This window comes from Gopherus flavomarginatus, chromosome 17 (genome assembly GCF_025201925.1).
Source record: "Gopherus flavomarginatus isolate rGopFla2 chromosome 17, rGopFla2.mat.asm, whole genome shotgun sequence".
Taxonomy (NCBI): domain Eukaryota; kingdom Metazoa; phylum Chordata; order Testudines; family Testudinidae; genus Gopherus; species Gopherus flavomarginatus.
The window spans coordinates 10,823,918-10,846,069 of NC_066633.1; the positions used below are offsets into that span (position 1 = coordinate 10,823,918).

A 22,152-nucleotide genomic window follows, 5' to 3' on the forward strand; every position below is an offset into this window, starting at 1 on the left:
CAGGCCAAGGTGTGAATCTTGTGCACCAGCTTGCCCCAAAATCATCTTGTGTTGATGCTGCTACAGTACAGTGAAAATACCAGAGTGCAGTTGAGCATACCATGCTTTCAAGCCCTAAACAGGCTTCCATTTTAACTGATTTTTTAAACACACCAGTGTCCAATTCAGATACTGGAAACATTTTACAATTAAAGGGAACACACAAGCTAAATATTAAGTGTAGTCACCTTGGTTCCAGAATGAAAAAGGAACCTTTTCAAGGCAGAATTTTAGACAAAAAAACATCTGGATGGGTTGAGTTTTGAGCAGCTGTTCCATTTATTTTTTGTACCTTTGTTTTTAAAACTCACTCTCTCTCTCTCTCTCCCCCCACCCGTCCCCTCCGCCCACCCCCTGGTCTGGAGAGAAACTATAGCCTGCAGGCCAGATCTGGCCCATTAGAATTGCCACCCCCGTGTCACTGTAGGCCCCACGCTGCTCCCGGAAGCAGCAAGCACCACATCTCTGTGGCCGGGGGGTGGGGAGGGGGTGGCCGTGAATGTGGTACCATGGCCAGTGGGAGCTTTGGGGGAGGTACTCGTAGGCAAGGGCTGCACACGCACGGAGTCCTCTGCCCCCCTGGGGTTGCAGGGATGTGGTACGTGGCACAGGGCCATGGAGCCTGCCTTAGCCCCGCTGTGTGCCGCTGCCACCTTGGAGCCGCTCAAGCTAAGTGGCATCGGACTGGTGCCTGCACCCCAAACCCATCCTACACCCCCCACCCCAACTCCCTACCCTGAGCCCCCTCCCACACACTGCACCCCCTCCTGAACACCATTCCCCTGCCCCAGCCCTACATTCATTGCCCTGCATGCAATGTCCCCAACCAGATGTGGCCCTCAGGCCAAAAAGTTTGCCCACCTCTGCTCTAGACTGATATAGTAAGAGGCCAGTAAATAGAAGTTGAATCAGGGTCTTGATTTTTTTCCCCGTGCTATGAAGGATGGGCCTTCTCCCATTAGTTTCCATCTCAACAGAAATGACAACTGACCTGAGAGTTTGCTGCCAGTTGATATCTGACCAGCTGTAGTAGTGATGGTACATGGTATGGATGCAGATATAGGTGAAGACTGCGCCTTAAGTGAGCTGGTTAGAGACCCCTAAAAATACAAACAACACTTAATGTAAATATTACTTTAATGCCCAAGTGTATAATGAAAAAAAAATTGTTTTTAAAGTTATTCCATGTAATTCCAAGGTGGATTTGGTGTCCAAAAAAGGAAAGGAGCAAAATATCTAGCTAAAACTAGGAGAAGCTGGCCAAAGCACCTGCCAACACTAGCAATACATTCTGTCCTCATCTGCACTATTCCCCTTCCTATTACAGTTGTGAGCCCACATAGCGCTACAAATCTCAATAGAGAGTCCATATTCAACTCTTCCAATGAGTCTCCAATATAGCCCAGCAAACCTCTGTTACTGCACTCCTGAACAAAGGCTCTCCTGAACAAAGACTGACAATGTTAATGTTTTGGGATGTGGATGACCATTTACCTGTTGTAGCATCTAATCCCCCAGTAGAAAAGGTTTTATGGAAAATACTGGATGCAGAGAATTGTTCTTCCCCCTGATTTCCCCACCAGCCTCTGTTTTTGCATCAACTCGGAATGTTCATTAACTCAGTTAACATTATCTCCCTCATGGTTCGTTTCAGACTGACTAGACAGCCCTGTTGTGGCAGTAAGACCATGGCCACTTGGCAGCCCGCAAGCTATTTTCAAAAACAATATGAAAGCAGTAGAGTTAAGAGACATAATACAGATATGTCTGGCACTATCCAGTCAGGGTCACAGATTAAGCAGTGGTTTGAAAGGAATGCAGGACAGAGATTGTGGAAAAGGACTGCAAGACAACCTATTCAACAGCAGCTGAAACAGAGTGGTACAGCATCTGCCCGGCATAGTGCTTAATAGGTAAAAGAAAAATATCAAGAGATACCTGCTTGGCTTGATTTGTAGCAACTGTAGCCAAAACTTGGTGGACTGCTTGGGCTGCAGACTGAGGTACGGAAGATCTAAACAAAAAGATTTAATGAAAGGCTAATTTAGAAGCAGGTCTCTCCCCAAAGCATCAACTTTTGAGAAGTCCAGAACAGCACTGACAGCAAAGATTCCAAACACATGATTCCAGCAAAACCCAAAGGAACAAATCAGATTATGGAATAAACCTCTTAAATGAATAAGCCTCATTTAACTCAGAGTGGCTACAAATGTGACTAAAGCACTAGACTTAAGTGATCAAGTCTCCTTCACACCCATTTATGTCACTGAAGAGAAGGTAGCGAACCCCTCTCTATTTCAATAGGGAATTGAAGAATCAATCAGCAGGTCAGGACATTACGTGTGTTAAACACCAGGCATAAAAATGAAAGAGGATTCCCACACATTTTAAAGTCTGGAATTGGATACAAATATATGCAACTCTCAAAAGTGATGAGCAGAAGGAGACAAAAATGTGGAAAAAAATCCTGCGCTTTGGCTTCAAAACTGTACAAACAGTGAATTGGTGAGAAAGGATTGTGACGTGGTTAATCTATAATTTATAATATGATTGTTTGGTTATGGTTACATGAAAGTTTAACTTGCTTTATAAACTGTACTTCTGAGCCCAGGGACAATCATTAATGAAAGGCAACTACTTCTGGGGTGAAACCTAGCTCCCACTGTGTGTCATATTATGGCTCTAATTATTATAACATGAGAATGGCCATTAAGTCACAGGAACTTCTCCCATTAGTGGTCTATTTGGTCCAATACCATACGTTTTAGAAGAAAGTAGTAAGGAAGAAACCTTACAATGACCTGTTTTCCCCACATCTATACCAGTGACAGGTACTCTGTAAAAACTCTCCACTATGAGACAGACCAAGATTCAGAAGTCCTCTCTAGGCAGAAATGAAATCTGGGTCTCAAGAGTGCTGTAACTACTACACCGCTCCAAGTCCCACACGCTACATCAGAAGTGTCAGTCACTCACTCACCAGGAAAACTCAGAATTTTCCTAACATCCCAAGGGAATGGGAAAAGTACACACAAGAATGATTTCTCTCAGCCATTTGCCTTTTTAGTGAGGGTGAGGGGAGGGGAAGCTTGAATAGGATTTGATGCTGCAAACAAAGCTTTAAAAAGGACTGGCACTAATTGCAAGTCCTTCCCTTCCAGCAATGAAAGCTCCTCGTGTTGCACACACTGGTATAGCCCTGTGCCCAGCTTTCACAATAACAATTTCAGCAACTGACTAGCACTAGAGAATGCTCAATATTAGAGGAAGGGAGGTGATGAGAAACATCACAAGATGCTCAAGGTCCCTGAGTGTAAAGAGAATGAATAGATACCCTCATGGCACTGGTAACTGGAGGGGAGTCTCTCCCTTTCAAGCTACTTGTTCAAGTCCAGGGCATTTTGTTATGGCGAGTCATTACAACCGACAACAGTTCAATGGTCTATGTGCAATGAGCTGGCGATTTCAGTACAGTTTTTAGTAGTCTGGAGTGTACATTAAAATTATACTCAATACCCTCAGAGAGGCCAAGAATGAAAAGGGCAGGAAGAGTGAAGTGCTCTCTCGCAATCCAGCCGGTGGTCCCTCCACAGCAAGGCAGAAGGGCATTGGTGTGGACAGATGGCTTCACTTCTTAGAACCATCAATTCAGCACTTCTCACATGTACTACAAGGGACTCTGCAAAAGCTGCACCAGCCAGAATTAACCCTATCTAGTGGCATGCAACGGTGCTCCTGGAAGGGTGCTTCATGTCCCTTTGCAGCCTATGTTCAGGGCAGCACTGCTTGGTGCTGAGGGTGGTGGTGGGGATGGGGTAGCAAAGGCTATAGCCAAGTCTTCTCAGGAGAAAGCCTGCCCACTGCAGACATCCCACAGCCTAGAAAATAAGTCATTAGTGTCTGTACTAAACACAAACAGCATTTCTGGTTCTACCATATACCCATCCAAGTGATTAAAGGCACTTCAGTCTTGTGCCACACAGTGCACCCAACATCGGAGGTTATTTAGCATAACTGTACTGGTTACTGAGACAGCTTCTAGACAACTATTTTAGACCCCCTGGTCAAACAAGGATCTTTTTCATCCAGATCCCGCTGTCTGCAGACTGTTACACACAGTGCATTACAGTGTAACATTAATGCCCTATACCCTGACTGCTCTCCTCCAATCCTCAGGGCACAAGCTAGTCTTAAAATTCAGATCATGTCTGCCAGCCAGTCAGTAACAAAGCCCTTTTATCTCAAGCCAAGGTGATGTCATGCATTTCTAATACTGAATCAAAATGTCTAGGTCTGATGCGACATCATCATTCTGCATGTGCCCTCTCAAAGGACCACCACCCACTCTCATACCCACCAGAACGACAACCATTCAGATGCATTATAACCAGACTGCTACCAAAGCTTCAGGGAAGGGCACCCTGCGTTCCTGAACTGAATGAGTACAAACTATGCAAGGAGTTGAATCCAGCCTGTACAGGGTGCACCGTGACCGATATCTCCACAGATGTTTTACCTTCTGCTCTACATACCACCAGCACACCCTGAGCCACGTGTCAATAGAATTTGAAACCCTATAATGAAGGGAAAAGCCAGTACCATGCCTGAAGGCTAGATTTGGTAAATCACACAAGGATTCCTGTAGGTCATGAACACACTGAGCACAGGGGGTTGCCATTTCAATACTCAGAATCAGTGTACTGGCGACATAACTTATTTGCCTGACATCAACACAATATGCAAGATCCCAGGTAGAAACGCCATGCTAGTTTCCTACAGGTGATAATTTGAAAGCTCTTGCACAATTGATTTACCTGCCAAAAGCCCCATCTAAAGGCCACTTGACTAATGCGCAGCTCCAGCAGATGTGTACACCAGGTTCATTTCATTTCCACACAAACTAGATTATGTACAGAGTGCAGGGGAGATGGGAAAAGGCAGGATTAAACCTTAGACCCACTTACAGTCATAACACACTCCTAGCATTCTTTCATCCCAGGATCTGAATGCACTTTTGAACATTAAGCCTAATGATACCTCTGGAAGTAGGTGAGTATCACGCACATTTCACAGATGACTAAACAAGCATGGTAGTTATGCAACTTGCCCAAGATCACAAGAAATCTGTGGCAGGATTGGGAACAGAACTCAGGAGTCTAACACACAGACCTTTGCAATAACCTCTTGATCTCACTTCTCATTACAGGCGGGGTATTAACAAGCAATGACTGGCAAAATAAGAGCATAAAGACTCTTCAGAGATACTAATCAGGACTAAACCGGAAGATGAGACATCCCCATAATTTCATTCCAGGGCTCCCTGAAGGTGTAGCAGAGCTGTATTCTTACTGTTGAACCACACGAATCAGTTCCCTAGGAATGTTCTGTATGCAGTACGTAGCACTGCTCTCTCCTACGCACAATAATCACTGTTACAAGAGAGAAAATGAATGAGTTTCAGGGACAGCCAGGGCCTGCAGATGCCCAAGGCAAGCTGGAGGAACAAAGCAGGACATGCTTGGAGACACGAAGCTAGCTTATGCGGGTTGCAATACAAATATAATTCCTTTCTCCAAGAAATCAGAGAATTGAAACACTCAGACAGCTCAAATACTTGATTTCTAAAGCTTCATGGTCAGCTAGAGGAGACAGTCACTTGCGAGAGAAACAGATCTTTGGAGTTTTGCTAAATAGAAAATGTGTCAATTAAAGTTCGCCTTCCCAAATCAGCTGTTATAGGGACAGGGAGGAAGAGGGTTCTCTGGACCTTCTCCCTTAGACTTATGTCCCTAAATCAACAGTGGAGTTGCTGCTCTAAATCAGTGATTCCCAAACTATGAGCAGTGGCTCCTCAAAGGAGCCACGAGTGTTTGGGAAGATTCTTTAATCAACAGCCTTTTTTGTTTTCCAAATTAAAGAGACTATTAAACTAGGCTTAAAGATCACCTGTGTCTTACTAATGGGTTTGCGTCTTATGCTGTCACTGTTGCTGGGGCTGGGAGCCTCTCTGTGCCCTCTGCTCTTGCAGGAGGCCTTCGTCAGAGAGGGGTGCTGCCGGGGGAAACCCTCAGCATGAAGTCTCTCGGCTGAAAGCCGCCTGCTGGAGCAGAGGGCAAAGAGGCTCTCAGTGCAGACAGCAGATATCTTTGCATGGCCTGGCAAGTGCTTGTGTCTGGGGTGCTCCCAATACTGCAGGGCTCCAGAGCATTGCGTACTAGAAACGCATGGAAATTCAGCTAAGGCAGAGGTCCCCAACGCAGTGCCAATGGGTGCCATGGCGCCCACTGGGGCGTCTAAGTGCGCCCGCATACTAGCCAGAGGATGAGCATCCGCCGAAATGCCACCGACGAGCTGAGTCATCCAGAGGCGTCACTGCCGATTTTTGGCAGTATTTCAGCGGCGACGCCTCTGGATGACACTGCTTGTCCGTGGCATTTTGGCAGCGACGCCTATTGACATTGCCACTTGTCAGCGGAATTTCGGCGGATGCTCGTCCGCCACCATCGTCCTCCGTGGCTCGTTGTCTGGTGCCCGTCAGATGAAAAAGGTTGGAGACCACTGAACTAAGGGCTGTGCAGGGGCTCTGAACAGAAGCTGGGCCCTGGACTCACTTTTAACATAGGAGGATGTGCCAGGAGAAATGTAGATGGAAGAGGCAAAAGCAGGGGAGAAGGGCAACAGAGCAAACTAGAAGATTCAACAGGTGACCAGGTGTGACCAAAAATATTCAGCTTCTTAAGAGCCCTCCCACACCCAAACCCATTATAAGAAAAGAACTCTAAAGTATAATACTCCCAAAAGTGCCAGGCACTGAGTTTTTTTTTTTTGACAAGGGAGAGTTCTCAGCTGCTGGAGGCTTTTTTGATCCCAGGTCTGCAGAATCCAAGGTTGAGATGTGTATCTCACTCTCTCTCTCTCTCTCACACACACACACGGGAAACCCTTATCTTACTTTAAATCATCATGATGCAAAATACAGCAAAAAGGAGTTTGAAGTGTCCTGACAGGCAGCATCAGAGAATGCACTTACCCTTGTCACTTTCAGTCACTGGTATCAGCTGGTCAAGGAAAGTGACAATGCAGATATGCAGTGCAATGCAGATATGAAAATTGCCCAGTGAAAGCCAACTTTCATCAGCAAAGCAGGACTACTTCTGCTATACGGACAGTTAACTTACTCAAACACTATGCTACAGCCACAAAAACTTTCACTTCTAGCTTCTTCTGCCTCCTGCTGGCTACATACAACCAAATATACCCACAGAAAAGGAACCCCTGAATTACAAAAATCCTATTATAGACCTGATCTATTCCAGTTTATAAACTCCAATCTTCTCTGACTGCTACCAGCCAGGATATTCATATTCTCTCCTCCTGCTCACCACACTAACTCACTTCATTGAATGTGTTAAACCTCTCCTCCTACTAGGTCTGTTTAAACTTCGTTAAAATAGCTACAAACTAATACTTTAAATTTAAAGCAAACAAAACAAAAATCTAAAGGTCCTTGAATACTTTAGATTTAAAAAATTAAAGATATCTGCTATGATTTCATGAAATAAAGTCCACTTTTTAAAAAAATATACAGACCACCTTTTTCCAGAAGGTCTCAAAGTGCTTCACAAAATACTGTGCCCACTGCACAGATGAGGAAACTGAGACAGAGAGGTTAGTTACTTGCTCAAGGTCTCACAGTGACAGAGCATCAAACAAAAGTCAGCCACTAAATAATGCTGACTCACTGAAGGCACTCTGGTTACATAGCACATATCAAGTATAAGGCAGACATCTTGTGTATTAATTGCTCAAAACTATGTCTTGAAGTTCTGTGGTGACAGATTAGAACCCAGTGATAAAGATGCAGCCCCACTGTGTGGTGCTGGATGTTCTTTGGTATAATATATATAGAAATTGAGAGAATAGAAAGACTCACTGATTCAGCCTTCCTGCTCCTTCTGCTGGAGCTGTACAGAACGTCAGCATACAGGAGCAGAATGCTGCTGTAATTCGCCGAAGTAAAAGCCAGAGCAGATTTGTCAGCTATTACCTTCTGTATTCATGAAGGTTTTCCATACCAATTTCAATCATAGATTTACGTACAGAGATCATCTCAATTTGTACATTTCTCTGTTCCTTTGTCAAATTACATCCAGATATCACTGAAGACACTTCAGTGATTTACTCTTTGCAGTAAGAACTTAAATTACTTTTAAAATCAGCGAAAGGTATAAATGTATCATCTGCATGTAAATTATTTTGTGCAACTCATGAACTTAACATTTATCAAAAAAGCTCTTCCCAAAGGGGAAATGATAGTGAGCCACTGATGTTTTATTAGAATGGTATGATTTCTACTTACTCATTGTAGCTACGCTCGCTTGATCTGATGAATGTTGGTGCAACAGATAAATAGGATGTTTATTAAAAAGATGCCAGATTGAAGGCAAAGCACAGAGCAGGTAAAATACAGGTAGAGGTGGGGCAAGCCTCCCCACATTGTGCCACAATGTTCTGAAGGGGTCACCTCTCTGATTGAAAGGAGAATTTGGTCTTCAGGCTCCTTCAATCCTTCGATCTTCTGATGAAACTATTAACAAAGGTCAGTTTGGTTCCAACTGTGAAGATGCCCTTCTTTTTTTGGTGAGGAGATCAACCATATACTAAGAACTGGACTGAGGCCACTAGCTTGTTTAACTACAGGCCACAGAACCCCCGATAATGACTAGAAATCATTGCAGCTCAACAACCGAGAGAAGGTGCTGCTGCGGCAAGAGAGAAACAGGATGCCTGAAGTAGCAAAAACTTATGACAACTTTGCTGGCTGGATGCTCCTTATTTAGCGATCAATGTGACCAGCTAGCATGGGTTCTAAATGGTAGATTTTTTAGATAGTACATTTTTAGGAGGTCAGTTATTCAAAGGCTTTTTACAGCCTTATTGTAATATAAAAGGTATATGGCACCCCATGAATTATAGATACAGATCAATACTGCAAGTCAAACAATTTAAAGCTAAAATAGTCATACCATAAAGTTCCAGTTAACTCTCATCCAAGATATGCATCCATTGTTAATTCTGAATAAGCACTCCTAACAAGGCTGCATAACGGTGAGTGAGATGATCATTGAAGCGAGATATATAGTTTTACTCCTGGGGAAATTCTATGTCATTGTGCACGTGCATAATTAATATGCCACACATTTTAATTTTTGTTGTTGCAGAAAATAGCTTCTGCTGGAAAGTTGTTTCAATTCTGCCTTTTTCCCACCAGAGGGCACTGTGGTGCTAGAACACAGCAGCCACGCCCAGCTAGCTAGTGAAGAGAAAGAGCCTGCAATGCTTTCTTCACAGCACCTGTCAGGCCAGGTCAGGAGACAGGGGATATGGGGAGACAGACAGCGTGGAGCTTCTGGGAGGTCAGATTGGGGTTTATAAGGGCTAGTAGGGGAGGCCAAACTGAGGCGGGGGCTGAATGGAAGTGGAGACACAAGGCCAAGGTGGAAGGGAGGTGCAGGGCAACATGGGGGAAGAGGGATGGCTGAGTGTGGACATAGAGACACATAAGGGCAGGGGAGAAGGGGTGCAGGGATGCATGGGGATGAGGAGAGGGGATAGCTGAAGGGATGCAGTGCTACATGGGGATGGGTGGTGGCTGAGTGGGGGCACAGACACAGGGACGGGGGTGCAGGGACACATGGGGATCAGGGAGTGGGTATCTGAGTGGGGGTGGAGGGACAAATGGACAGGGGGTGCAAGAACACAGGGACAGGGGCAGATGTGCCTGACTGAATGGGAAAGACTAGGAGTCAGCCAGCGTCTGCATGGGTGAATTTCCTTAACAATCCCTTCCCGTCCCCCGCAAAAAAACTGTTCCATACTTTTCCCACCCACGCCCAACAACCCTCCAAGTTCACACCCAGGCTCCTTCTCAGCAATTACTTCCCTTTCCCTCAGCTCCTCCATCACCCCCGACTCCCCAAGCCTTTGCACTGCATCCAAAGGGTGCAGGAAATATGGTTCGGTATTGTAGTTTAAATGAATTATTACTTAGAGTTCTGTATTAAATATGCCTAGTAAGGAATCTAATTATCAAAAAACATTTCCTGACAGGTATTTTGAAAGAAATTACTCAAAATAATAATTGAAACTGGTGTGATTATATTGTGCTGTTTTGACATACGAACTATGCAAAATTTTAAAATACTGTGCACAGAATTTTTATTTTTTTGGCACAGAAATGCCCCAAGAGTAATGGTTAAATCAATTTACATGCAACAAACTTAAATCACATCGAGATCACTTCCACAGGCTCATCCCAATTTGGCTTTTGGCAGGAGTTCTGGGCTCTGTTATTTGGTAGTGTACAGCTCTTCAAGAAAATACTGCCTCAGAGGAAGGCAGTTGCTTTTAGGGAAAATGAAATACTAAGGAACTTCTGAACCCTCTCCAAGTGTAGACCCTCCTAGCTGGACTCCCAGGAGGTCAGCAACAGCTGATGCTCACCATTACAAAACTCCTTTTCCAAGGCATTCTGAAACTATTTCAAAGGAATTCTGCTTTCCCTTCTCCATCAAAGACAGGAATACAAAATACATGAAATCCAGAAGTGGCAAACAAATAGTTCCAAGAGGTGCATGCCCAATGCACACCATCGTCCAGGATAAAGCATTTGCAATTCCAGACAATTTACACTGGAAACATATGGCAAATTTATCTCCTTTTGTAATACTTTTCTTTTTTTATCATGGCAGGAATACAGCATAATCCTTAACTCTAATACTTTTCACTGGAAATCTCTCCTCCCTCGTTTTTTTTTTTATTTTTATTTTTTAAAGTCCTTCATCTCTTTTGGTTTAAACTATTGCAGAAAACAAAACGAAGATTTCAAGGTCATTACCAATACAGATAAAAGAATTAGTTTTGTGACTGGTGACACTGCTTGATGAGAAGAGAGAAATCCCTGGAATGACCTGAGTTGGCAGCTGGCTGTGGGATCTGGAGTATCGGAAGACCAACAGTTTCAGCTAAACTCATAGGGAAGTCAGAACTGCTTGATAAACTGTAAATTAAACAGTGGGCACATGTTCATGGCCTTCTGCTGAGCAAGACAGCCTAGCATCTGGATATATTTCTGGGGAGCTGTGTCCCTACTTAATATTTAATCCTTGATATCAAGGGTTTTCTACTGCTAAGAAATTCCAATGATGCAAGTTACTAGAGAAGCTGGAGTATAAACTTAATCCTTCAGGGGAGGAACCCAGGGGCATGGGATTAGATAAGCAAACTACAGAGCAGATGTCTTCCATGGCAGAAGGAATAAACAGGAGAGAAGCTGGACAGCACAAATGCACAGAGACCCAGTCAGCTGCAGATGGGTGTGTTCTCCCCACTCAAAAGTAGAGGACACATGCAAAAATACTAGTAACTGGAAAGTGGGGACAATATAGCTAAGTTTCAAGCTCACCACTGAGGTAACAGGATCCAGAGTTTGCATTAGTAATGAAACCATAGGAACTAGAACTATAACAGAAAGGGGATGTACCAACATATTTTATATTTACATACAACTAATAATAAATAATGAACTTAATACTGATCCACTAGCCTAGATTATCAGGACTCTAAATCAGAAACTGGAAATTTCCCGTTAGGCAAATCATGTAGCATTTCCTTGAACGATTCCAGGAGGACAGTACCCACCACCTCTCCACAGACCTGCGTGCTAACAAAACAGCAAGGAGCAGCTGCTGGTTCCTGCATTACTCCCCAAAACATATTTTCACTGGTTCAGATTATATGAAGCAGTGATACTGCTCCCTACTGGCAGATGAACCTTATTGCAAGGGCTAATTAAAGGAACATTAAAACGTAGAGAAAGGAAAATCATTCACGCACCCTATTACCGCAGAAACAGCAGGGGCTGAGGCATTGTTCTTGAGTTCTCGCACATTCACCACCTGAGGGACGTTCTTTAGAGTTGATTCAGTCAAGGAGGTGCTCACTGCTTTAAGAGTGAACAGAGATGAATCCCACCAATTAGCTGAAATATTCCATTGCACATGGTTCATACAAAGTATCCAGAGGAGCAGCGTCTCAACTAGACCACCACCTATGTACACCTAGGAGGACAGGGGAAGGAATCTGCAGCACACTAGCTACAAAAGAACTCCTGCTCTATTCAAAATCAGAAGAAACCATGGATTTGGCTCAAATTTTATACGAGTAATTTATTGCAGATTAGAAAGTGTGACTTATGATAGCACATCCAGGATATATATATAGAGAGAGTTTTTGACAACTATGCATGGGAGGACATTAATAACTGGTGTGATAACTGGTATCAATACTTGACAGACTTGATTGCAATTCAGAATTCTGGCTATTTTATCCTTGGAACTGCAAGTATGATCACATCCCTTTCCTTTCTCCCATCCCCTCCCCGCCAAAAAATATTTCAGTGGAGAATAAGAGTCTATAATAGGGTGCCACAATTATATTGTCAAAGAATGGCACATATAGAAATACCTATTGAGTGTGCATGATTGCTATTTTGGCCACATAAATGCATTTTATGTTTGTGTATGTGCAAAATTTAAGTGCGTATGTTCAAATATTAGTCCTAGGCATTAAAAGTAATTATGTGTGTCACTTTGTGCTGGCAATGTCATATAAACTTTACTATAATTTATACTGTAATTACTCAATAGAATTACTTATAGTAAATTAGTTAGATTACTTTGTATTATAATCTAAATTAGAGTAATATAATCTAGTTTACTGGCTTCTGTAATATTTGGAATTACTGTATTTTGCACTGAGAGATTTATAGAGCGTAAGTCATACTTAACACAAATCTCTCTCACCTTGCCCTTTCCCTTAATTTCTGAGATTAATAAAACAAAGAATTTGAAATGCCTAATTTATTTTTCCAGTATTCATGCTGTCCATCTACTTTTTGCATTCTATTCACCTTGGACAAGACAGACAGACTAGTCAGTTTCCTTTTTGTATATAGCTGAATTTTATTATTTCCTGCAATGATTGGGTGCTACAAGGGATGTCTAAATCCAAGCAAAATAAAAAAAATAAAAACCTTCATATATGGAGATTTTTCTATTAAGGTCTTCTAAAACCCCACAGCCAGATTTAAGGACTAACCTACCTAACAGAGTTCCTCTAATATTTTATTAAACTGCTTTAAAATATACATCTTTTAATGTAACTAACATGGTGCAGAACTATTAGGATGGGCAACACATCTTTTCCTTTTACCTTTCAATCATGGAGGATTTTTACATATAGATTGGCTATTATTTTAGTTGTGCAATAGTCAACCATCAGGAATTCCTTGGGACTTATGTATATCAGATGATCATAATGTTAGTTTTTGAAGATATATAGTTATCAACTCCTGTGTTTCTGCATAGATTAAAATGAATACTAAGTAGCCCCAGATGTTGATTCTTCAGGCATTTTTTTCCTGATAGTTCAAGTAAGAGAGAGGAGACCACTGGCAGCATTGTGTGGGGAATAATATACATATCCTGTACATATCAGACTTGGCTTATGCCGAAGTCAATTTCTTACCCTCAAAAGGCATTAAAAATCTATTAAATTCACTCACTACATAAATAAAATAAATAAAACCACACACAGAAAAGCCCAGACTTTAGTCAGTTAACTTTAGTTTTACCTGGAGTCTGGCTAGCCATCTGTCTTCTCAATGCTGCTGCAGCAGCTGCTTGTGGTGCTGGGACGGTGACAGTGGGAGCAGGGGCTCCATGTTTCACAGTCTTTGTTGCAAGCATTGTACTATCTGCCCCTTGTGGAACGATTCTGCTTGAAGACGTAGGCACTAAAAAAAAAAAAAAAAAAAAAAAAAAAGGAAAAAAAAATACAGTTCATTGAACTCCCATGAACAAGGGAGACTCAAAAGCCCCACCAGAAAGTAGTGACTCTTTAAAAGCTATACACTATATACCTGTTCCCTCTGAATCCTCATATAGTCAGACAAGACTACTTTACAGCTGTCAAGCAACTAGCAATTCATCAAATCTGGCAATGTTCACTTTCCCATAACTTCTGATGAACTGCATGCAGTGGAGCCCTAACTAGCTATCTTTTCAGCATAAAGGGTGGGTCAAATTGCCAGCCCTTAATCTTATTCCCTTTGGAAAAACATAACCCAGTTCATACATTAATTCCTTAATAAACCTTAACAATTAGAATGTCATCTGCTGAAAAAACTCCTTCTCAATCAGCTACCAGATGTAGGCAGTCACATAAAAGCATGGACACGTTGGCTGGCTGTTTCTCAGTTTGTCCTTATAGACATATCTACTGACATCTTGCCTGATCACTTAGAGGATCCCTACAGAAGCAAGCACAACTCTTCTGGGTATGGAGAGAAATCGCGCACACACAAGCAGTCACCTTACTGTCAGATGCTGGGATGCCAAGTATTAAACCTGGCTACCCCAGCTGAAAGCAGAAGTCAGACACACAAAAGCTACAAACTGAGCCCTCTATATGCACACCTCCCATGTAAGATTTCATACTTAGGGCTCAGAAAGGTTCATCCCTTTTTACTGTTGGGGAACCTGAGGCACAAGGAGGTCAAAGAACTTGCCTAAAGTCACACAGTGGTGGCAAAGGCAGGAGTCTTGACTTTTCCTCCTGTCCTCTAGCCAACAGATAATCTTAGTTGAATTTCTCAGTCTTAATGTAAAAGGCCCAGGCTATAGGAAAAGCACAATAAAGTTTCCAATGTTACTTCAACACTAGTGGCCTGAGTTCCAGGGGGCTATAATTCTGTACTGTTAATTGCTCCTGGAGATTTGGCAACATGAAGACAGACACCACAAAATCATTTCACCTAGATTTGAAGTTAAGACAAGCACTGTAGAGATTAAAAACATCAACAAGGTCATAAACAAGAAGGGGAAATGCAGTTCCAAAATCTACTCACCTAAAGTGCCCATTGTGAGATGAGGTTTACCAAATGGTGGAGACTGCGCCATTAGACCCGGCTGAATAGAGGGCGTACGGACTACAGGAGCATGTCGGGGGACTTGGACTGGAGCAGCTTCCTCTTCCTGCTCTACGATCTGTGAATCATCATTCTCCAGTGACTGGGAAATGGAGGATGTTGAGCTGACTTCATCCAAATCTTCATAATACCTCAGAGACAAGAAGGCTGATCGGGAGAGATTGGCTGCAATGGGAGAAGAGCCACATTATTTTGTTACCCAAAGCCAATGAGGGTGCTATTTAATCTCAATGGCTAGGATAGAAACACTGTCTATAAAACTTTTTAATTGTCTCTAACTTCATGGTGCAGAAGCTGACTTCTAAACTCTGGCACCACATACTGTGTGGCCAGGTGTTACATTAAGGTTACCTGCAATCTCCTGATCCTTTCAAAATTAAAAATAAGGGCTGCATTGTTATATTCTTATATAACAGACAGGGAGAGACGTTACTTAGGGAAGAAGCAGACGAGAAACATTACATGTTTGAAAGTTACCAGTGCGGACATTGTCAATGGACCTTTTTCGGCTATAGGAACAAAAATGGGGGTCAAAAGTGTCTAAAATAAGGAAGACAGCTTGAAGACACACTTCTTACAATGACATCAGGGCCCCCATAAATGCTGTTAACTCACATGGTCTATCACGAAGCGCCGATAAGCTTCCAAGGCACACAGGGCTGTTAGGGCTCTTCTCTTAGAAGCCTGGGTGCCAACGACCCCCAAATATTGTGATATTGAGAAGGATTCAAAAACTATATTGGAGCAGGTGACATTCCAAGGCTTCCCAGTGCCATAAGAACCATTGTTCTGACTTATAGGAGCCACCCATCCGAAAAGCCACCCACTGTGGTTATAAGAGATAGAAACCCTTATTTTTAGTGGCTGCCTCATTGCCCTGAGGCAGTAGTCCCCAACCTTTTTCGACTGGTGGGCACCAGACGACGAGCCACAGAGGACCGTGGTGGCAGACGAGCATCCGCTGAAATTCCGCCGACAAGCGTCAACATCAATAGGCGTCGCCAAAATGCCAACAAGTAGCATCATCCAGAGGCGTTGCTGCCAAAAATGCTACCGAAAAATCGGCGGTGATGCCTCTGGATGACGCCGCTTGTTGGCGGCATTTCGGCAGATGCTCATCCGCCATCCACTACGCGGGCGCACTTAAGACGCCCTGGTGGGTGCCATGGCACCCGCGGGGACCACATTGGGGACCCCGTCCTGAGGGATCTGAAGGTCACACTTGAAACTGATTGGTTAATATGCAAATAAGGACTCGTCTCAATCTCCATGTCTGTTACATTTAGTGAAAAAACCTTTTCTTCACAGTGGCATTCAGTGTTCGGTGTTCACCAAGTGATGTGCCACCTGGTGGGGTAACGAGTGGGCCAAGAGTTCTCTGGAACTCTCAAAGCGTTCAATATAAAGCAAGAGAAAACCCTAGTTTTCAAAGGGTTAAAGTGCAGGAGCTGTTTGTGATCCTGAGAGTCAGGTTTCAGTCCAAATGACAAGTTTGAAATTCCCCAGCCATGTGTGCAGCCAGACAGTGTTTAGGCTACAGAAACACAGTGCTGGTAGGAAGATGGCAGCAAGAGGGTCACAGGAGCAGAGACAGACATGGAAATACTGGCAAGGCCAACTGTAGTAACCTGCGATGTCGGTGTGCATAAGCTGCATTGTTGCACTATTTCTGGAAGTTGTGTGGTGCTAAGGCAATGCTTTCAAGAATGGTATAAAGAGTAGCAGATCATAACATGGAGTCTGCAAGTGTCTCCACACTTGAAGATACTGAGAGCCATCCTTAAGATAAATTTAATTTAAAGGTTTCTTGTTAATCACATGATTCTAAGCTTCAACCACACATCACTCCTCCCAGTCTCATATAGAAACTATTGTAAAACAGTTATTCATAAGCCATGTCTGTCTCAGTCTCAAGCTACATTGTTATCTCCTTGAGAAATCTGAGACTAACAATGAAGTACAATATTTATGGTTCTTAGTACCGTAGGTCTAGTGTGAGGGAAGGGAAAAGAGGCAGGAACTTGCTATCAGACCACTGCTTCCTGCAACCCTTTGACTGCCTCCACCTCAAGATTTTAATGACAAATTGTTCTCTGCTGTTATTGTAAAGAAATGGTTCTTTGTGATTTAATATGCAAGACTTACACTGAATAATAACTACTTCAGAACAAGAGCTACTTGTGTTTGATTCTGAAGAGTGTCACATACTTTGATTAAATTAGAGAACATCAAAAAAAAAGGCATTTGGTTTTAAAGTGTCTTATTTTAAAACAATTCTGAACCTGGATTTCAGACTGGAAGGCTCACTGCGATTAAGAGACTAGACACCCATCTTAAATCTCTCTCATGAACAAAAGCCGTAGAGAGTCTGTGTGTGTAGGGGGGTTGCATATATATATATGTATAGTACAAAGCTTAATGATGCCCTTCCCATGCCTTAAATTGTAAGCTCTTTGGAGCAAGGATCATTTTTTGGTTTGTATTTGTACAGCACCTAGCACAAAGGGGTCCTGGTCCATGATTGTAGCTCCTAGGTGCTAGAAATAACTCACTCTGCCATAAAGAGATATTTAGAATTTAGTCAAGCTTAAATAACATCTAAATATTTAGTATTTTGCGTGATCATGGTTCACAACTAGTTTTACTCTGCATTTTTGTGAAAGGGCTTATAAAAGCCTTCTTTGTACTTTCACAGTGTAGATGCATTACACAGAAATAACCAACGCGAGTATGAAGAAAACAGTTAAGAATTAGGGTTTCCCTCTAACTTTGCGTCCATTTGGTATTTAGGTTCCTTTTCTTAACGGTTTAGCAAACAGCACTATTGTTACTGAAAATAAGAAGGCCAACTTTGAGGACTGGCCCCTAAAGGGAATGCTCATTAGACTAGTCTGAGCAGGGAAAGGAAGCTTCTAGCTAGAACTAGTTCGACAGAAGCCCATTATTTGGGGAAGTGATGAATACAAGAGGCTAAGGTGGAAAGTTTGCTTCTACAGATAAGGCAGGATATTAACAAGTTTTGTGGGAAGACTTGCATGTTTCAGATTCCTAGTGTATCAAAGGTTTACCTGGAGCAGTGGATCTCACAGGTGGAGTCTTCCTCTTAGCTAGGAAATTCCTCAGCTGTGCCTGTTTAACTGGGGACAATTTAGCTGCAAAATGAAAAAAAATCACCAGTCTATAGAAACCATGGAGATTCAATTACAAGTCATTTTTAGAATGTGCAGGTGGGGGAAAAAAAAACAGAACAATGAGTTACCAGGTGCTTTCGGCAGGGACTTGGCATACGATTCCAAGGTAGTTTTCACCAACGCACTGCGCAGGCTCTCAAGGTCACTGTCAAAGCTGAAAAAAAAAAAAAAAAGACAGTAGTGAAATCAAAAACAGGTACCGCATGTCACTGCCCCACAAAAACTGTATGGGAATGAGAAGGAACCACAGGTTCACATGGAAACACCATAACTTGCTGCCCAAGGGCTAAAGGACACAGGATTGACTAGCTGCATATGCCTCAATGACTCTGCTTTAGAACAGCCATTGTTGACTGTCACCAGAATCTCTTTAGATGTTGCAATATTTAACTGCATGCACCAAGGCCTTAAGTTACTTATGGGAAAAAAAATCAAATGGCCAAATTCCCTCTTTTCCTAAATCAAAATTCTACTGTAAATCTTCACAAGACATGACAACAGAAGATCATTTCTGAGGCTACATTTTCACAATGTTTTCATTACTGTGAAAGACCATCTTTCATAGACACACTGATATATTAAAACAAGCTACCACAAAATACAACAGAACTATTTTTCAAGCCGATTTGATGAGAACTTGTGTTACCGGTGAACAAAAATTTGCACATTTACAGCCAGTGCCCATTTATGAGGATTTCCCCCACCCCCTCCCATCTCCTACACTCAGTTATGGTATCTACAAAGCATGATTGTTAAGTCTGTCTTGGACATGCATTTTCAGACATGACTATTGGGAAGAGACTTAACTCAATACACTTCCTGCTGCAACCTCCAATTATTATACATACCTTTGAGAACTGCTAAGAGAAGACGTGTCACTAGGCATACTCCATTGAGAAGTCTGATTATATAAGCGAAGCTGCTGCAGGCTGTCCACCAGGTGATTCAGCCTCTTCCTCTGCTGATTAATTATTTCACGATTATTAGCAAGCGTGTTAAACAAAGTCTCTCGCTCAGGAACAATCAGGCGCCTGGAAACATCAGGGAAAAAAAAAAACACACCAAGAGCAGAAGAGAAGACCGTTAGACACCTAGCTGCAAGTGCACATGCACAGGAAACTGGTTTATTTCAGCTACTGGCTTAAGTGGACTTCAGCCCCCAAACCACATTTTGGTTTGAATACCAAAGCAGCACAGGTTAGTTGTATATTTCTCTTTGTACACTGCAAGTTTATTCATTTAACATGTAGGTACTTGTTCAACAAAAAGGCTTCATTACCAGTCTCCCCTGGATTTGTTTAGCGCATACAAAGCCTATTTTACAGGCATTTCGGAAAGTGGAATTTACAGCATGTACAGAATTTGTTGGAAAGCATATAGCAAAGTCAGTCACAGTTAAATAGTCTGCAGTCTGAACTTTTAAATACAGGTAAAAATGGCTCAGTCAAATGTTGTTCACAAACTCTTTGAAAAAGTTTTGGAGTGGTAAGCATAAAATGCCTTTTGTCTATTTATTAATGTCCTATTCCTAATTCATTAGTGTGCTCCTTAGACAGACTAATTTTCTATTCCAATTTCATTCACTCACTTTTGGTTTTTTTTCTGTTCCAGATACCGGTCCCACTCCAAATCCAGAACATCATTCACGTCCTGAACAGCAAACTTCACATACTGGTGTAAGCGTCTAATTTCCTACCACAGAGAAAAAAATAAAAAAAAGTCATCTTTCAATTCTCTATTGGAATCTCAAATCCAATTAAGTAAATTAAAGACGCTGTAAACGAACCAAAATAAAAAAAAGTCATGTGAGACACTCTTACGTATTCACTTCTAGCAAATTTAAATCGGAATGGGAGAACCCTGTACTGTGGAACTCTTTTACTAATCAAATCTGTCACTAGCTTACTGTCTGCCCTTGAGCAAGCCAACTTCTGTACCTCAGCTTCCTGCTCTCTACCAGTGTAAAGAGTGTTTCAGGGGTCAAGGCAGAGGGCTGGAGTGTGTGGTGGGGGTTCAGGGCAGAGGACTGGGGGGTGTGGGGGGATTCAAGGGTCAGGGAAGAAGGCAGTAAGGGGTGCAGGGCAGAAGGCAGGGTGTGTGTGGGGGGTCAGGGCAGAGGGCTGGGGTGCTCGGCTCGTAGGGGTGCTCCCAGCCCCCTGCCCTGAACAGCTCAAGGCAGGAGGCTGAAAGGGATATGCTCTGTTCCACCCCCTTCCCCACCTCTCTGCCTCCTCTATGGAGCTGCCTGTACACTGCCTCTCTCTTCCCCCTCCCCCTTGCTAGGGCCATCAGCTGATTGGCGCAGGGAAGGAGATGGGGAGGGGCAGGAAAGCATCACGCTGGGGGAAAAAGCGGGGTGGGGGTAAGTTTGGCTGCCACAGGACCAAGCTTCTGCCTCCTGCCCCCGCAGGGGAGAGCGGTGGGCAGGGGGGGCTGAGTGGGGCTGGAGGCCAGGACCATGGCAGTGTGCCACTCAAAACTGGCTTGCCGACGCCTGGTTTAGGGCAACTGTACCTGTGGTCTCCCTCCATGGCCCAGTAAGGGCACCCACTCTTAGGTTTCCAGCTATAAGCCATCACCTCTCTTACATTGAGACATGCATTGCTCCCCTTCCCGACTGGGTTTTTTTCAGGCTGCACAGTTCCCTGATCACTGAGTTCCCCAGCAAGCCAGACTGTCTACAGAGGCCTGCATCTGCGCTTTGCTTTCTTTCCAAAGGCTATGAACAGGTTAACTGCCTCCAGTTATAAGCTAACACACAGCTCTTTCTAGGCAAGCATAATTATTCTTACAATGAAAGCATTACTGAAAACTACAGAAGTTCCTATATGCATGCAAGAAAGCTTATCAGAGGTCACCTATCAGTCTTATGGGACCTCCACATGCAAAAATTCTTGCAGCCCTTCCCAGGAAGGATTGAGGCCCACCTTGGAGAGTAGGTTCTGTCCATTTGCTGGACCAGAAAGCATGCTCTGAATCAATTTAAACCTCAGGATATCTATGCAAAAGTCCTTTCTTTGCCTGTTAGCCTCTGGAAAATCCAGTTTAAACCAGTATATGCTAGCCTCTCCAGGTAGTAGTATCTCTCCAGAGGTGCTACAATCAGCATGAATTTGCCTAATCACCCCTCAAACACACACACACACACACACACACACACACACACACACACACACACACACACACACACTTTTTAATTGCTAGACAGCTGGGGTCACCATTCTCCGTGGTAGAACATATAATCCCTGGCCCACACGGATACATAAACTTAATACAGTAAAATCGCCCAAAGATACTTCAGGAGATTGCCATATCTGTCATAGTACCTTTCAACGTTGCTTTTGGGGGGGGGGGGGGAGGAGGAGAGGGGGGAGAAGAATGTACTTTATCCTGGTTTCTTTCATCTCTTTCAAAGCCTTTTGAGTATTTTGGGAAATTTTCCATTGCAATCAGGCATTTAGAACACCATTCAGTTTTATGCTCTGCCATCCATGAAATTAACCACAATATTGTATGCCATTATAAATCATCAAATTGCTCTGCAAAGCATTTGCTAAAAAGATAATAATTCTGAAACGATCATTTTATGAAGTGCTAAAAAAAATTTACTGGCACTGGCCAAAAAAATTCACTTAAGTAAACGTCATTGGTTAGACTAGGGTACTTGGAGTCAGGAGCTCTATTTGCAGCTCTGCCAATGACTCTAATCTTGGGCAGGACACTTCACTTCTGTATGTCTCTGGTTCCCCGCATCTAAAATGGGGAAAAAGACCTACTACATAGTTTTAGGGGTGTAATGTCTCAAAGTACTTTGCAGATCTTTGAAAGACACTATGAAATCATACTGTTGTTACACTGTGCTGAAGCAACGTG

At 43.0% G+C, this 22,152-nt stretch overlaps 1 protein-coding gene across 5 annotated transcripts in view; it reads right to left on the bottom strand.

The window, feature by feature from the left end:
• NUP214 (nucleoporin 214) overlaps nucleotides 1-22,152 on the bottom strand; it is a 75,808-nt gene that overhangs the window by 31,895 nt on the left and 21,761 nt on the right. For 4 of the 5 annotated variants that reach the window (XM_050926082.1, XM_050926083.1, XM_050926080.1 and 1 more), the window contains 9 exons: nucleotides 19,868-19,971; nucleotides 19,128-19,310; nucleotides 18,348-18,433; nucleotides 18,157-18,240; nucleotides 15,008-15,253; nucleotides 13,733-13,894; nucleotides 11,935-12,043; nucleotides 1,978-2,053; nucleotides 1,031-1,139 (listed from right to left, as the gene is read on the bottom strand). In XM_050926082.1, the coding sequence (XP_050782039.1) occupies nucleotides 1,031-1,139; nucleotides 1,978-2,053; nucleotides 11,935-12,043; nucleotides 13,733-13,894; nucleotides 15,008-15,253; nucleotides 18,157-18,240; nucleotides 18,348-18,433; nucleotides 19,128-19,310; nucleotides 19,868-19,971 (1,159 nt within the window). The remainder of the gene's footprint in view (nucleotides 1-1,030; nucleotides 1,140-1,977; nucleotides 2,054-11,934; nucleotides 12,044-13,732; nucleotides 13,895-15,007; nucleotides 15,254-18,156; nucleotides 18,241-18,347; nucleotides 18,434-19,127; nucleotides 19,311-19,867; nucleotides 19,972-22,152) is intronic. The other variant, XM_050926081.1, reaches the window with a different exon arrangement.